At 38.3% G+C, this 16220-nt stretch overlaps 2 protein-coding genes across 4 annotated transcripts in view; one reads left to right on the top strand and one right to left on the bottom strand.

Annotated features, from left to right (window-relative positions):
- The window catches only part of NBEA (neurobeachin), a 752078-nt gene that overhangs the window by 203294 nt on the left and 532564 nt on the right, over positions 1-16220 (bottom strand). For 2 of the 3 annotated variants that reach the window (XM_025364271.1, XM_025364273.1), the window contains one exon: positions 13392-13528. In XM_025364271.1, coding sequence (XP_025220056.1) covers positions 13392-13528 — 137 coding nt within the window. Of the gene's footprint in view, positions 1-9381; positions 9471-13391; positions 13529-16220 lie in introns of those variants that run through there. The other variant, XM_025364274.1, reaches the window with a different exon arrangement.
- MAB21L1 (mab-21 like 1) lies at positions 9536-11978 on the top strand. Its single transcript, XM_025364275.1, has one exon. The coding sequence runs from the start codon at positions 10044-10046 to the stop codon at positions 11121-11123; it is 1080 nt and encodes a 359-aa protein (XP_025220060.1). The 5' UTR covers positions 9536-10043; the 3' UTR covers positions 11124-11978.

Here is a 16220-nt window from a genome sequence, read left to right as displayed (position 1 = left end):
TTTTAATGATATAATATAACTATTGGCTTGGGACAGGCTAGGCTTGTACAAGCAGTGGGAGAACTGAGGCTTTACCATTCATTCAGGTGAGGAGAAGAACATATTTTCCCTCAAAATTTCATTGGCCTATTTTTTAGACTAAACAATCTGGAGAATTTTCTCAATTACCTATTACCTGGGTTATATGCAGAGTTCAAACACACGCTCTAGAGTGGTTGTGAAGTATGTCTTACCCAGAGTTTCTTATTTAAGACTATTACAGCATTCAAGGGTAAAACACTGTAAATCATACAAATACTGGAAAATTTTTAAAGTGGTATTTGATATTATCCTGATTTTTGTTTTTAAAGATACAGATATTGAAACTATCACAGCTGATCATTTCATTCTGACACGAGTTTAAAAGGTTAAGTTACTATCTGAAGAAAGGTAATCTGGTTGCCTTTCACAGCAGCCTGCAAGCTCTGCAATCTGCATAGAGAGGGGCATTTGTCATCATTAGCTGAGCTGTGACAGCTGGCACCCAGGGTGTCCCAGAATCAAGAAGTGGCAGAGACACTCTTGGTTTAGGTTGCCATTAAGTATAGTAGGGTTCTTGAGGATCAAGTATATTTTACGAAAGCTTTGTGATGTAACTAACAGTAGTGAACATATTTGAATTTTCCATAACATGGATAATACAATGATAGCACATAATTAGCAGGTTGCCTCTAGACAACAAGATGCCAGATTATAGTATGAATAAACATCTACTGCCTGCCACTTAGAGAGGCAGAATTCTTTCAGCACCCTAACAGCTCCAGCAGAGTGGGTTTTCAGGGCTGGGTGATTAATTAAGTATATTGAAGGAAATAGGTTAAAGATGGAGACTATAGTTCTCAGATATATTTTAAATTTGGTTGTAAATAATGCATAACTTCCCAAGAATTAGCTAAACTGCACACACTCAATATAGCACCCATCTTTTTTTCATAATATGAATATGAAAATTAAAGTAATTCATTTAGATGCAGTCTTCCAATTGGCTGAAGTGTATGTAATTGGTAATATGTATTTAAAAATATTCCTTGGCTAAAGTTTAAAATCAAAATCTTCTCACCAAATGGGTGCCACTATGAGTCTGAAACAGTTGTGGTAAGTAAATCTAGAAAAGAAGTTTTAAAACTTTAAAATGTTATAAATATGTCTTTTAGATCTTAATGTAAAACTATTTATCAAAAGAAAGTTTAAATTATGTAGGCTGATCAGACTTTTGAAAATTTAGCATACCGCCACCCCTCTAAAGTCATCAATGCTTGGGAACATAATCAATAATACGGGGTTTTATATTATTATGTAAACTAGTTTTCCACAAATAAAACTAATTTTTGTGTTAATGTAAAATCTATGCAAATACATGCGGTCATTTATCAGGAAAGCTGACAAGCATTCCATATTGGAGGGGAAATGAAACTGCCTCAAGAATAGAGGCAATTAATTATTTCTGTATTTTTTCTTCTTCTGTCTTGAGGCACAAAAGTTATCCATCCAGTTAAAACAGCAAATGAAATAAAGAGATTTTTTTTTTATTTAAACACATATGGCTTTTGCCTGCAATACTGATCACCACAAGGTCTACAGATGCCCGTGGCTAAATTGTACACTGGCAGATGCACACAGGGGAAAACTGTGCTAATGCAGCGTGGAGAGCAAAACAAATGAAGAACTGAAATTGCTAGGAAAAAACAAAAAACAAAACATCCCACATTTTTCCCCCTGATGAGTTATACATTTTGTTTATCAAATGCAGGTTAAGGTTGCAAAAAATTTAAACTTAATCTGTTGCAAAAAAGTAAAAAACAATTTTAAATTAGTGAAGGTCTCTCTCTCTCTCTCTCTCTCTCTCTATATATATATATATATATACTCACACATACATATTAATGTAGGTAAGTATTTTTTTTTTTCCTATGGACAAAATGGCTAGCAATAAACTTCTCAATTTCATAATTAAAAGCTTATGACATTCAAAGTTGATGTAGTATATGTGACTGAATACATGCTGTTGGAATTTCCAGTGTTATTTAAAAAATCAATTTAGGTACTGTCTCTTCAGGTATTACCAAAACTGTTAAGGGTTATTATGAGAAAATCTTGCGGATGTGGATATTACTTCCTGGTGGCAACAAGAATCCAATATTTAGTAGTTGTTTCCTTTTAACAGATTAATACAGAAAATGTATAGAGGCCAATTCAATCTTTTACTATCTTAAACACTGGTGTTATTTGTGTGTGTGTGTCTGTACGCAGACTGCATCAGTCTTTTACTATCTTCAACACTGGTGTTATTTGTGTGTGTGTCTGTACGCAGACTGCATCAATCTTTTACTATCTTAAACACTGGTGTTATTTGTGTGGGTGTGTCTGTATGCAGATTGCATCAGTCTTTTACTATCTTAAACACTGGTGTTATGTGTGTGTGTGTGTGTGTCTGTGCGCAGACTGCATGCATGGACTATTTTGCAAACCATAAAAAGAGTGTATTTCCTAAAGATGGTTTGAGATTATTAAGAAAGCAATAACTTCTTTCTTAATAGGCCTGTAAGCATGCATAACATTAAAATTTCTATTGTAACTGCCAAATAAAAATATAAAACAGAAAGCATTTAAATAATTTGTATATCTTAGGGGAAGAAAGAAAAGACTAGTTGTACTATTCCAAGTTGTAAAAAGGCAGAATATTTGAAAAAGCATCATTATCAATGTCTTCACTCTTATAATTTAATACATCTTGGTTCAGAGTATTTGTAACCATCTAAATTTACATAATAATGTATATTTATACAAAATTAGGATAATGTATATTTATATATATGTCCCAAGATTGTGCATATATTAAGTAATATTAGATCTAATAAACTCTTTAGCCTCAATTCCTACCACTCAAAGGGAAGGTTAATTTACTGAAAATGTAAAGTAAAAATATTGAGAAATCTTGACATTTCTTTCTCTAGTGACATAAAGCTAGAAACATTACAAATATGCCTCAAATGTTGCTAACTTATATGAGAAACCCTTTCTTTCTTGCATATTTTGATGTGCAAACTGTGAACCCGATTCATAAATCTAACACATATATTCATGTTAGCCACTAAATATTAGGAGTTTCTTTGAAAAATGAATCTTCTACCAAGTATTAATTAGTCACATACATTAAACAACTTTACATAAAATAAAAATTATAAACATATTGCTTATATATCTGAAATATTATTTTATACTTTGCCTGTGTCAGTGTTTTTTGATTAAAACTTGTCTTTAATTGGAAGCATGATAAAATAGTAAATTCTAGGGGAAATAAATAACAGGTGTTACAGTCTAAAGACCTTTTGATATAAAACTAAAACACTCAGACATTTATACATTAATCATAAAATTTCCATATAAAAATAATGAAATAAGGGCATGAAGAAACATTTTTGTGGTAATATAAATGTTCTACATGTGTGTTAGAGCTTCTATGATGGTATACATTTGTCAGAATTCATAGAATGGCACAACCATATGGAAAAATCATGGAATGCTATTGTATGCAAATTATACATCGACAAACCTAACTTAAAAAAATACATTTCACAGAAAGACAAAGCTATACATTTTATTTCACTAGGTTCCCACTTTTTTTTTAAATCAGGAACACTACATCTTACAAACTATGCTGTTCATACTTCTAATTTGACTGGGATATTGAGATAATAAAATGGATAAGGATATATGAATATAAAAGTATTAACTATTCATTAGTATTACTTTAGTCTTGATATTCTTGACAAATCATTATATGAAAAGTGTGCTTTCAAGAAATAGTACATATTGGTGTACTAAAATGTATATTATTACCATAGTGAAAATAATGAAATGTAACTGGAAATATTATATAGGTATTATATTCTCAGATAGTTATCTCTATACTTATATGTAAAGATATAAAGAAAATTTATATTTATAAACTAATTTCCTTCTTTTTCTATAAACCATTTATTTTACTGCATATAATATACATGATAAAAGGTAATCGTTTTCTATTTGATGTAATTATCCTTTTAAATTATTACTCCAGTTACTGATCATTAAAAAAATAAATCTTAGTTTAGAAGAATTACTTTGCTCATTAAAAAATAAGCTCCAAAACTATAAATTAAAAATAGGAAAGGTTATTTTAGACATGTAATCACTGGAAGTTGATTATCTATGTATCATATTCTAGTCTCAAGGTCATGTTGAATATTTTCAGTGGCTTAATCACATACAGTATGAAACAGTAATGAGAGCAATGCAGTCCTGGATGACCTAGTACAGATGTAGGGATTAACATACACTCATCGAATCTGATTTCCTTGTTTTCTCTAAATGCAATAAAAATATAGCATATTAAGAGTACTAAAAATGTAGCCATATACACAAATATATGTAAATACATGTATGTAAAATCATACATACATTTGTGTATGTGTTATGGGTTAGGAAATACCTAATTTTCATATATTCATATAGAAAAGAATCATGTGAGCCCATTTATCCTGTCTGAATATTTCTATAATATCACAAGAAAATTATAAGCTGAAATCTAACAAAAAGATTTTGGTTTTATTAGAAAGATAATAACAACTTTCTGAAGGGTTTGTGAGAAATTAGACTATTGGAATCCATATTTCCTACATAATACTCAATAAATTAATGACTTGTCCTTAAATGTTTGGAAAAGGTTAGAGATCACAATTTATGCCGAGCAATAAAAAATTATTTAGGTTGATAACCTCCTTTCCCCATTTTTTTTTTCAGTTTGCAGATACAACTGAAAACATCCTGTACCTCTGTGTACACATGCAAATGAATGAGGAAACAGAGACAATTATGAAAATAAGCTGGGCTTTAAATTTCTTTTTCTATCAAAAGAAAGGTTTTGGCTAGAGTTATCCAGTATTACTTCAAGTCTGCAAATCAAGCAGTGGTGGTCAATTCTTAGAAGTATACTCCCAACTTCCATTTTTAATCTCAAAGTTACCTTTCTTTTCAAAAACCTATTAATGTCAATATCAAGTTTATTAAGCAACACTGTAGAGAAAAACAGTACTCTTCACTACAAATATGACTATATGTGAACTAGGGTGATGAAGAAAACTGAGGCAAAGGCCTTCATCAGTCAAGTGAAGAATAAACAATTTTAAAAAATTAACCACAATTCTCAAAATGTTCTAGTTGAAGAAGTGAAATAGGGTCTAAATTGTGCAAACAGCGACCTCAATCCTCTGTTTGACTTTGAAATAAATCTGATATTAAAAGATGAAATAATTACTTTAAGAAATCACTGAAACCTTGAAAGCTTTCAAGCTATTTTTTGTCTCAACTGTTCTTACACCAAGAATCACACAGGAAGAAAGGTATAGATGCCATCAAATTAGATTACCAGAAAAATTCTCTCTATTTTACTTTATTTAATGTGACACATAAAGAAAACCCTGCACAAATATCTGTCTTTAATTTCTCTAGTGTAAAAAAAGAAATATATTGTGTCTGGCAGAATGAAACACTTGAAATAGCCTGGGTGCATTCATAAAAAAAAAGAAGGGGGAAGGAAATCAGATGCCTACAATGAGCCTTCAAAGCCACTCCAGCAGTAGGGATAAATAATGTAATAAACTCAACTTCATATTCTTTTTATCTCCCCAGTGTAATAAGCACATATTAAAAAAATAAAACTTTAAATTCATGAATTTAGAATAGCAGCTAGCAGATAATGAAAAAACACCAAACGATATCTATGTAAGCACTTAACATGTATGTGCATATCCCTTAACAGATACCTCTTTTCCAGATGAAAGGTTACAATTGCTGAGATTTATGAACATGCAATTCAAATTTAAATTAGTTTTTTTCTAAAAGAAAAAATTTTGCATTCTTGTATTTCTCAACATAACAGAGTTTTTCTTTAAGCTTAATAATGACACTATTTATGAATTACTTTGTATATCCCATATAAGTAAGCAGGTTTACAGAAGTGGAGATAAGTTATTTAGGAAATAGTACTTGAGGAAAAGTTGTTTTGCTATTGTTATTTCGAACGCTTCGAAGTGTTAAGGATCACAGTATTTAATTATTTTATATTCACTAATACTACTAACATTTATGATAATGGTGTGCTCTGTCCTTATTATTATTTTTTTTCTAACTGGTACATTTTAAATCAAGCCTGCCTCATAAACTAAGTAAATGAAATGTAAACGTCATTTTACATAACTGATGTTTTCCATTAAAATAAGCAGCTCAAACTATTATTACATCATGAGATTCTTGAGATGTTTTTTCCTTCAATTAGGCCAGTTTTCCTTAATTATCATTCTATTATTAGGTCATGTCAAAGATGTCTGCATGCATACCACGGAAAATAATTAACTATTTACATCCTAAAGCATGACACACACACAATTTTATTCTAGTAGCACTAAGATTACATTTTCAACAAAAAATATTGCAAGACTGGTATAACTGGAGTTTTTAAAAAAACTTTTCACATTAATACATAAATGTATATTAAGCCATCTCGATGTACTGCATAATCATTTGACATAACTAGTTTAATAGGTCAAATGATATTTTTAAAAAATTTACTGAAAAACAGTTAAATATGTTACTCCCATAAAATAAACATATCCCCCAAGCCTAGATTAAAATCGGCTGAATTGCACAAAAACATACTGTTATTTGTAATTCCTCTCTATAGGTCATTTCCATAAAAAAATTTCAGGGATGGAAAACACACTTCTCCGAATAGCTTAATTTTCGCTTCAACAATGAGGGGCGTCTAAGATCACTGAAAGGATGCAGCTACACAAGGCAATTCATTTCACGTGTTCAGTGTAATAGAAAATCACTGTGTTGCAGCAACAAGCAGTACTTGCACTAGAGTATTATTCAATCCAGGGCGCCCAGTTCACCCACAGTGATAACCGCGGACCGGTGAATCCTATGTTATGTAAATCACCTTCAACTCCGTGTGTGAAGGATGCTTAAGGAAGCAGCTTAGAAAACACAGTCCTGGCGTCCTTGAAACTAAATGACTTCACTTTCCTGGAACACTAGATCTAACGAGTTTCCTAGTATACCTTTTCTTACCATCCATTTTTCTTTCTCAAAGTGCAAATCGTTAGTGAAAAGGAGCTGGTTGCACCAATTAGTTTGCACGAAGTGCTTCGGTGTTTAGCTTCGCTTTAACCCAATTAAGCTGCACAGTGAGCCCCGAAGATGCGCCACCTGCGCGCCTGGCTCCAGCCAGACCCGGCCGGCGTCCCTCGCAGGCCCGCATCCTTCCGGTTAGACCCACTCAAGGTCCCTCGTACAGCCCCGGGGACTCCCCGTCCTCGGCTGTCTCAGGTCCTTGACAACCAGGGTTGTTCTGCAGGTGGCCCAAGAAGGCAAGGGGCGAGGTCTTGGGGCAAGCATCTCAGAGGGCCTGAACCCAAGGGAGAGAGCGCAGGGCGCAGAGGCCCGCGGCGGGGGCTTGGCTGCGACCACACCTGGGCCGGTCGTGAGCGGTCAAGGCTGAGGGGTACGTGGGCACAGCGTGGCCTGGAGCAGACGTGGAGAGTAAACCCGGACTCCAAGTAAGGTTTTCAAATAAGCTCACGCAGAAATAGAGCGTAGCGATCTTGAGCCCAGAGAGGAAAGAAAGAGGGCACGGGAATGCGGCGCAGCTAGAGAGGGCGAGCGGACGGCACAGGGCCATCCGCTCCGGGTGAGGGCAGAAGGCGGCGTTTCCCCAGAGACCACTGCACATCTCCGCCGTGGCGGTTGCAGGTTCTCGGGCTCTGATGCGTTTCCCCTCCAACTGCCAAAAGGTAGCAGTGCATTCACCCGAGACGACGGCAAAGCGGGGAGGGGCTTTTTGGGTGTTCCCAAGCCCTGCTCCTAAGGGGATGGAAGATTCTTGGGAAATAAAGTAGATAGGTGCCACGCAACCCAATGTAATATACTATTTTCAGCTAAATTGGAATCTATCACTGTTGGATAAGGAGAAATTAAATAATAGGTGGCTTTGTGATGCTGTACCTGTGCAAAACACACAAACAAAAATCAAAAACTTAAGTAAAAAGTGGGATCCCTGAACAAGATCTTATTAAAAGTGGCTCTGAAAGTGCCTACAAACCTGTTACGGGGAGTTATAGGATTTGACTGGAAATATTCTTAATTGGAAAGACGTGGCATCTAAATTAAAGGTAGACAATTAAAAAATCCACCTAGGTTTAAAAACCACGACATAACCACTAAGTAGTATTTCTTTAGTTTTCTGTGCTTTGAGGACACAACTGGACCACCAACTAGGAAGAAAAGAAATTTCCTCCTCCTGTTTCCGGGTTCCAAAATTCAGAAATGAAATGATTTCATTTTTGTTTTCAAAATGATGTTTAAATCCAGAAATGACCCCTAGCTGATTGCAAGTTAATTTTCTTTGAAAATGTTAACCATTTTCCCTTAATTAAATCACATGAAATAGTATAAAATTAGAAGTCTAGGTCACCACTTAAGGACACTTAAGACAGGAGATATATCCTTAATTATACATCTGTAAACAAGCCAGAAACCCCCAAACCTTCAAATTTTCAGGACAGTTATCTGTGAGGAGGCTTGATCTCTATGCTTTCACGTGAATTTTATGAACTAAAATTCCATCCCAGAGACAAGTGATTTTTCAAATGTTTCTATAGTGCATATATAGCTTTGTGTCCTGCTTGTAATGCTGGTTAGGTCTACCAAAGTGCAAACACTACAGCTGGTGGGGCAGACGGATGTACCAAATATTTTTTAAACATCCTAACTTAAACGGGGGTAGAACATCTAATACATTCAGCAATTATTTTCAGATTCCTTTCAACAAATGCAAAAAAGGAAAAAACATAAGTAAAAAAAGAGCACACTACCTCCATAACGTTTCAAAAAATCATTTTAACATATAGGAACATCCAGAATGAGAAAATTACACAGGTCCTCCTCCATCTAAAGCCAACTTCCATATGCCAGTAGTCTGCATGAACAAACTTTCAACCTGCATTTAAGAAGACTCCAAGGATTAACAGGCATTAATTATCTTACTCTAAATGCAAGTTAGTGATTTTGTTTTAGAAAACCTCGTCTAGATCACTAATTGATGGATTCCCATTAATACACCTGTATTTGCATTTCAGCGGTAAAAAGACAAGCAGGGTTTTCGGCACAGAAGAGAGCCGCTTTGCCAAGTCTTTTCAAAATGTCAATATGCTTCAAGTAGTACCACAGCTGAGATATTCCTCTTGATTTCCAAACTGTCTAGGTGGCCTGGGTGGTTTTCTGCCGGCAGCAGCCTCCTACCTTTAGTTTGTGTGCCTATATCCATGAGGGGGGATTAATTAGCCGGGTTGGAGCTGAAGGAGGCTGTCGTGACGAGCCCAGTGGCGATTGGCCGCCCGCCTGCCTGGCCCTGCCTTTATAATTTCCACACGAGTGCATCTGGGCTCTTAGACAAATCAACAGCAGCTTCTTCTGACATATACACACGCACACTCACCCCGGACACACTCTCAGCACACTTTTCCTCCATTTGATTAACAGTGCTGCACACACAATGATTACGGGAAAGAGTAAATAAATACGGAAAGGGGTGCTTATTTTGACTACTGGAAGAGCTTTGCTGGGTCTCAGCGCAACTTTTTTTTTTTTTATTCCTGAGAAGGTGATCTCTCCATGCGGTTCTCTCACACAAGGATTCTTTAAAAGAGGAAGAGAGACAAGGAGAGGGGGGAGAACAGTCTTTCACTTTAAGAACGGCTGGGCTCAAAGATAAAAGGAAGGGAAAAGCAGCAGCAGCAGCAGCAGGGAAATCAACGCTGCAGCACTTCCGAGAGGCATTTTTGATCCATTTCTGAGCGCTGCGGCCCGTTTCTCCACCGAAGTTGGCTCCAGCTCTAGCAGCCGCATTGGATCCCACAGCTTACTGCGAGACTCCGGTGTACAATCCGGATCTCTGCCCCAACATGATTGCGGCCCAGGCCAAGCTTGTCTACCACCTGAATAAATACTACAACGAAAAATGCCAAGCCAGGAAAGCTGCCATTGCCAAAACTATCCGGGAAGTCTGCAAAGTAGTTTCCGACGTACTGAAGGAAGTGGAAGTGCAGGAGCCGCGGTTCATCAGCTCTCTCAACGAGATGGACAATCGCTACGAGGGCCTCGAGGTCATCTCCCCCACCGAATTTGAAGTGGTGCTTTATCTCAACCAAATGGGGGTGTTCAACTTCGTGGACGATGGCTCACTGCCCGGCTGCGCGGTGCTGAAGTTGAGCGACGGGCGCAAGAGAAGCATGTCCCTCTGGGTGGAATTCATTACCGCCTCCGGCTACCTCTCGGCGCGCAAAATCCGGTCCAGGTTTCAGACGCTGGTGGCTCAAGCGGTAGACAAATGTAGCTACAGGGATGTGGTAAAGATGGTGGCAGACACCAGCGAAGTGAAACTGAGAATCCGAGATAGGTACGTGGTGCAGATCACGCCGGCTTTTAAATGCACCGGGATCTGGCCGAGGAGTGCTGCCCACTGGCCACTTCCCCACATCCCCTGGCCGGGACCCAACCGGGTAGCGGAGGTCAAGGCGGAAGGTTTCAATCTCTTGTCCAAGGAGTGCCACTCCCTGGCCGGCAAGCAGAGCTCGGCGGAGAGCGACGCCTGGGTGCTGCAGTTCGCGGAGGCAGAGAACAGACTGCAGATGGGGGGCTGCAGAAAGAAGTGCCTCTCCATCCTCAAAACCTTAAGGGATCGTCACCTTGAACTGCCTGGCCAGCCCTTGAACAATTACCACATGAAGACTCTGGTTTCCTACGAGTGTGAAAAGCATCCCCGGGAGTCGGACTGGGACGAGTCTTGCCTGGGTGATCGGCTGAACGGGATTTTGCTGCAACTTATCTCCTGCCTGCAGTGCCGGCGGTGTCCCCACTACTTTCTACCGAACTTAGATCTGTTTCAAGGCAAACCTCACTCAGCTTTGGAAAACGCTGCCAAACAAACGTGGCGACTGGCAAGAGAGATCCTGACCAACCCGAAAAGTTTGGAAAAACTTTAGAGGATGAGTTAATCAAGAGCTGAAATTATTACCCTTCTCAAAGTCCTTATTAAGTGTAAACTTCTGTTCAATTCCTAATATTCCACTCCGCAGTGTAAACAATCTCTTCCTTTAAAAAGGAGTAATAATACAATATTTAGACATCATCTCACCCACCCCCACAAGGGGAGAAAAAGTAGGGGAAGCGGATGGAGAAAAACCCAAAGCCACTAGTATTAGAAGACTTCTTGCCACACGATTTCCTATCTCCCTTGAAAAGTACACCGTAACACTCCGTAAACAGCCCGGTTGTAATGCAAGACCGCGACGAACACTCCGCCTAATTATCAAAGGATTATAGCAATCCTGGTGATTTAGGTGCATCTGCCTGTGAGTAAACACGATTTGGATATGCCATCTGAAAGAAACTGTAATGTATATTTTGATTTGTAACAAATATTGTGATCTCACATTGTCTTTGAAAGTGTGGATGTTGGTGTTTGTGATTTGGTAAACAGAACTTAAATTGCCATTCTCGATACTTCCAGACATTTTCCACTAACAAAGTTATCATTTAAAGGTAGATTTCCTCCTGGTACTTTCCTCTGTCTTTGAAAGTGTCTGAACTTTAAAAAGTTTACATTTTGTTTCAAATATTGCTTGTTCTATTTCTAACATTCCATAAATATACTTGAAATGTTATTTAAATATATTCAAAGAAATTTGAATTCAGCTTATATAATAACGCTTGAATATCTGAATTATATATTTGAAAAATGCACTTGAAATACACTGGATAATTACTTTTGTGATTTAGATTTTAATTTGTTGCTGGTTTTTATTTAATTAGATGCTAATAAATGAAGTAAAATAAAAGTTGTCGTGTCTCACTTTAAATTGTTTCCTATCAAAAGATGTAATGCTGCATTTTGAAAATCAAACCCACTTGAATATCTTAAACATTTTGAGAAATATGCTAATGAAATCCTTAAAAATAAAACATTGGAGAAAAGCTCTTTCTGTATAGGTATATAAGATAACGATCTACTCTCAGTCTCTAACTTACTTGTAAGACAATTCCTTTCTACAACAGACACAATTTAAATCTACCTTTGAAAGCTTGCTCTTCTTGTAGCATTTTTGATAATATAAGAAAAAAAGTCTATCATGACAGTAGAGATGACTGACTTATTTTAAAAACTGCATTTGGAGCTGGAAGTAAAAGAAGTCCCATGACTATCCTTTGGAATACTTTAGTAGTCAACAAGTGCTGAAAATGCTGATCACCTATGGGCCTTAAGTTAGTTAATTCAGGTGATGGTAAATTTTTGGAGTTTAGCTCTAGTTTACCAATACTATTTTATTACATTTTATATCAATATCTAAATTAAAAACAATAAAGTTCTGGATCTGTGGGAGCATTTGTCTTTGACTATTTTAGAATAACTGCCTCTAAAAATAAAGGAAGATTTTTTGCAAAATGATGCTAGAATTTCTAGCGTGACACTTCATGCTCTTGAATTCTTAACCCCAGAATAGAAGTTTGCAAATTGCACAGTAACATGAAAGTCAAAATATTAAAATAGATCTCAGAAAGTGCTGAGAAAGAGCTACTCTAATACTCTGGTGTTTAAAATCTACACAATAACATTTAATAAGTATGCATTTAAATGGTTCAAATATGTATTTTCTGGCATTATAATCAAAGAAGAATACAATATTTAAACATCTGAGTTCTAGCATATATATTTTAAATCAAAGCTCAGAGAATCAGTTGCTTTCCTCTTAAATCCACATATAAAACCCATTCTTATTTCAGGAGATGGACAAAATGGGTGCACTAATGGAGATGAATTTATATCTAAATGGCTCTCCCCCCAGTTTCCTTATAACTTTTCAATAATCACAATTCAATCTAAAGTTTTGAAAATTAAAAGTGATCTTAATAAGAAATTTCTTAAGACCTTTCGTAGTCAGCCCTCAGAGCCTGAGATTCTGGGCCCCAGGGACTTGGGAGCAATTGGCTTAACTACCAAATCTGCCCAAGCGCAAACAAAGGCACTCACAGAAAGACTGTTAAAATGTGCATGCTCTGGTAATACAGGATTTAACTTCATTAATATATTCTTCAGTTCCATAAAGTGAACATGCTATTTCATTCATTTTATTTTCTCTGCGAAAGAGGAGAATGTGCTCCCTTCCTCTACTGTCAGGTAAAATCAAACAAAATTGAAAACCACTTCCTGCCACAAAGCCACCAGTACCGTACATGGAATCACTTTAACTCACTTTAGTGTCGATCTTCTTGAAGGTGGAATCATCCTCATCTACCTCGAAGTAGATTTCTGTCGTGGTGATGGAGAGAGTCCCCTTGGCCACCACCACGGGAGCGATGAGCTGGGCAGGGGTGCTGAGAACCACTGGGCCTGCAAGGCAAGGATAAGGGGAGTCAGGCTGATCCCCTATGGCCCTTCCTGCTCCCTCCCAGAAGGGTACCAGAGGTTTTTATTGGTAAGGATGCACTAGAAAAAATGGTTCCCGTATTATGCGGCAAACTCTTTTTTCATGTAAGATAAGGACTACTTAGCTTTTATTCATTACCTTATAACAAGACTAGAGAGAAAAAATGGTATGAAAACCCAGAAGGTCAGGATACCGAATACCGCCCAATTTCCACCTAGAAATCCTACATGGTTGGTGAGGGGCTGCCATTAACCTACTTAAAAGTGCAGAACGGACAAATGTCCCAATTCTCCACTGAGTATCACTGGCTTTTCCAGAGACCCTAGGCAGTCAGCACTGCCCCCAAGACCAGCCATCGCGCGAAGCCGCTCCACTCAGCAGCGGCGCTCCCCAAGGAGAGGCGAGAGGACGAGAAGGGGGCAAGGATCTAAATGATAAATTCCACTGTTGTGAGCGGTTTGCCTCTTGCAGGAAGATTAATCTAATATCTGTCTCCTAAGGCGCGCTACACACACACATACGCGTGCATACGGACATTACATAAAGTTCTTATGTAGAAAAGAACGAAAATCGTAGTCACTTTCTCACAGAGAATATATCAAAAGGGATGAAAATGTAAGACGCTTGAACAAAACGATTCTCAAAAAAACCGTGCGAAAGTGCTACTTCTCAACTTTTGAAACTGCAGAAACAGCTTCACTAAAAGTGCCTGCCAGGGTGCCTGCTTCGAATTCCCTCAATCTGTTAAGGTTGAAAATCACGAATTACGCGTATAGAATATGAATTCAAATGGGATATTACCTAAATGTTTCCTGTAAAGTCTCCCCAAAGGGAGACATTCTTCGCAATCCTGGATTTGAAACACGATACAACGTTATACATAACGTGGGGATCGGATACAACCATTCATTTGTCGGTAGCAAGGTCGCATCATAATCCCTTCCACTTCTCCCCTCAAATGCATACAGTCAAGTGCGTCACAATAACAGTCGGGGAAAGGCAATAAAAAGGGAGGTTCTCTGCGGCCGCTAGGCCTCGGCCCTCCGGGCGGAGATCCCTCGCGCCGATGCCACCCTCAGCCCCCGCCGGGCCGGCCTCGGGAGACGCGGCCAAGTTGGCCTTCCCTGGCGCAGCACACACCCAATCTGCGGCCGTCCTGCACAAAGCCGAGCCTTCCTGAGGCTGCGGGAACACAGAGGGCTGGGCTGGCTTCTGTCGCGATTACAAGGGGGTGGCTAAGGAGCAAACTGTGACAGGGTCAGCTTTCAGCCTGTCGGGACTGCCTGGGCCAGACCCACGCACAGCCCTGTCTTTCATTTCACTGCTCTCGATCCTCGGATAAGCCCCCGGGGCTCGCGGACTCTGGGCTTCGGCCTCTGCCCAGCGGAGTCGGGGTCCACCTCGGTTGCACACGGTTTTTCTTTGGAAAGGGAGAGGCAGTCGATCTGAAGCACCACTTTAAAGGCTCATCAATCTTAATCTAGGTTGCTCAAGTAATTACGCCCGAATCTCTTGTACGATTACAAGTGGATTTGGGTTTCTATTCCCCAGGCCCTCCTTTGTGTTTATTGGAGGGTCTGTGCGCGCGCTTGGCGGCGCCTCCTGCCTTCCGCGCCCTCCTCCGAATCCCCCAACGCTCGGGCCGGTTCGAACCGCTCCCTTAACCCTTAAGCAACCAGGACGCTCCCTTGGATGCCAGTTTTCCTATTTTCTCTCTGAAGAAATCTATGTGGTTTACTCTTGATTGGGGCAAGGTGAGAAAGGTGATTTGGTTCACACTGGAAACAAAGTTACACATTTTTAGGCATTGCTAAAAACCTCAAAAAAGTCTCCATTCTAAAGACAGAGGACTACCAAGATTTATAAGAGGTTTCTGGCATTTGGAGACAAATAATGGTCAAAAACACTAAAAGTGGCGAATTACTTCTTTCTCCTAAAAAGTAATTTAACGTATCCAAATTGAGAACATGAGAAAAAAGATCGTGAAACATCAAAACCGTACCCATTGATTTACTGAAATACATTACAATTTTTAAGGACACGATCCGTGAACTTTCCATGGGGAGCACATCTTCTCTACTTACTCCTCTGCGTTTCTGAAAGGAGATGGCTTCCTTTAGATTTTACTCCAATATCGTTCTGTTGAGGAGATTTTCCGGGCGTTTATAAAAGGGCTTCGAACTGGTCTTTCTTTAAGAAAGACACATCATGAAATATTCAGCATTAATAGTGTGTCATTTTTACCCTCGTCCTTTGGAAATCTCCAATTACAACTTCCAATTCCATAGCATGTTTAAGGAGCACTGAATCTTTTTGTTGTAGTCTTCAGGGAGCAAACCAGCCGCAGAGAGAATACGGAGTTAATCCACTACAGCAATAGAGAGAGGGGATTATGTTTTAATCCCCTTTGGGGGAGCCTTTGGATTTTAGGGATCCGATATTAAAATGTTTACACAAGGCACAATCATAAGCCAGTAGATCTTCCATATGGTACCTGGTTATTTGAAAACCTCGGATCCCTTTCCGAATAAAAATAGTTTATAAAGAACAGCATCTCTGAATGATGGTGAGATGGTGATCTAGCTGATTCTGTTCTAGAAGATAACTTAAGTAACTACAAATTTAACTTCCTAAACTTTGCTTGGTGTAGTGAGT

Source organism: Theropithecus gelada, chromosome 17 (assembly GCF_003255815.1).
Source record: "Theropithecus gelada isolate Dixy chromosome 17, Tgel_1.0, whole genome shotgun sequence".
NCBI classification, from domain to species: domain Eukaryota; kingdom Metazoa; phylum Chordata; class Mammalia; order Primates; family Cercopithecidae; genus Theropithecus; species Theropithecus gelada.
Note: the sequence above shows the minus strand (reverse complement) of the source record. Positions and strands in the feature narration are given on the sequence as shown.

Excerpts from the sequence above, each read along its gene's own strand:
- MAB21L1 (XM_025364275.1), top strand. The coding sequence starts at position 10,044 with ATGATTGCGGCCCAGGCCAAGCTTGTCTACCACCTGAATAAATACTAC.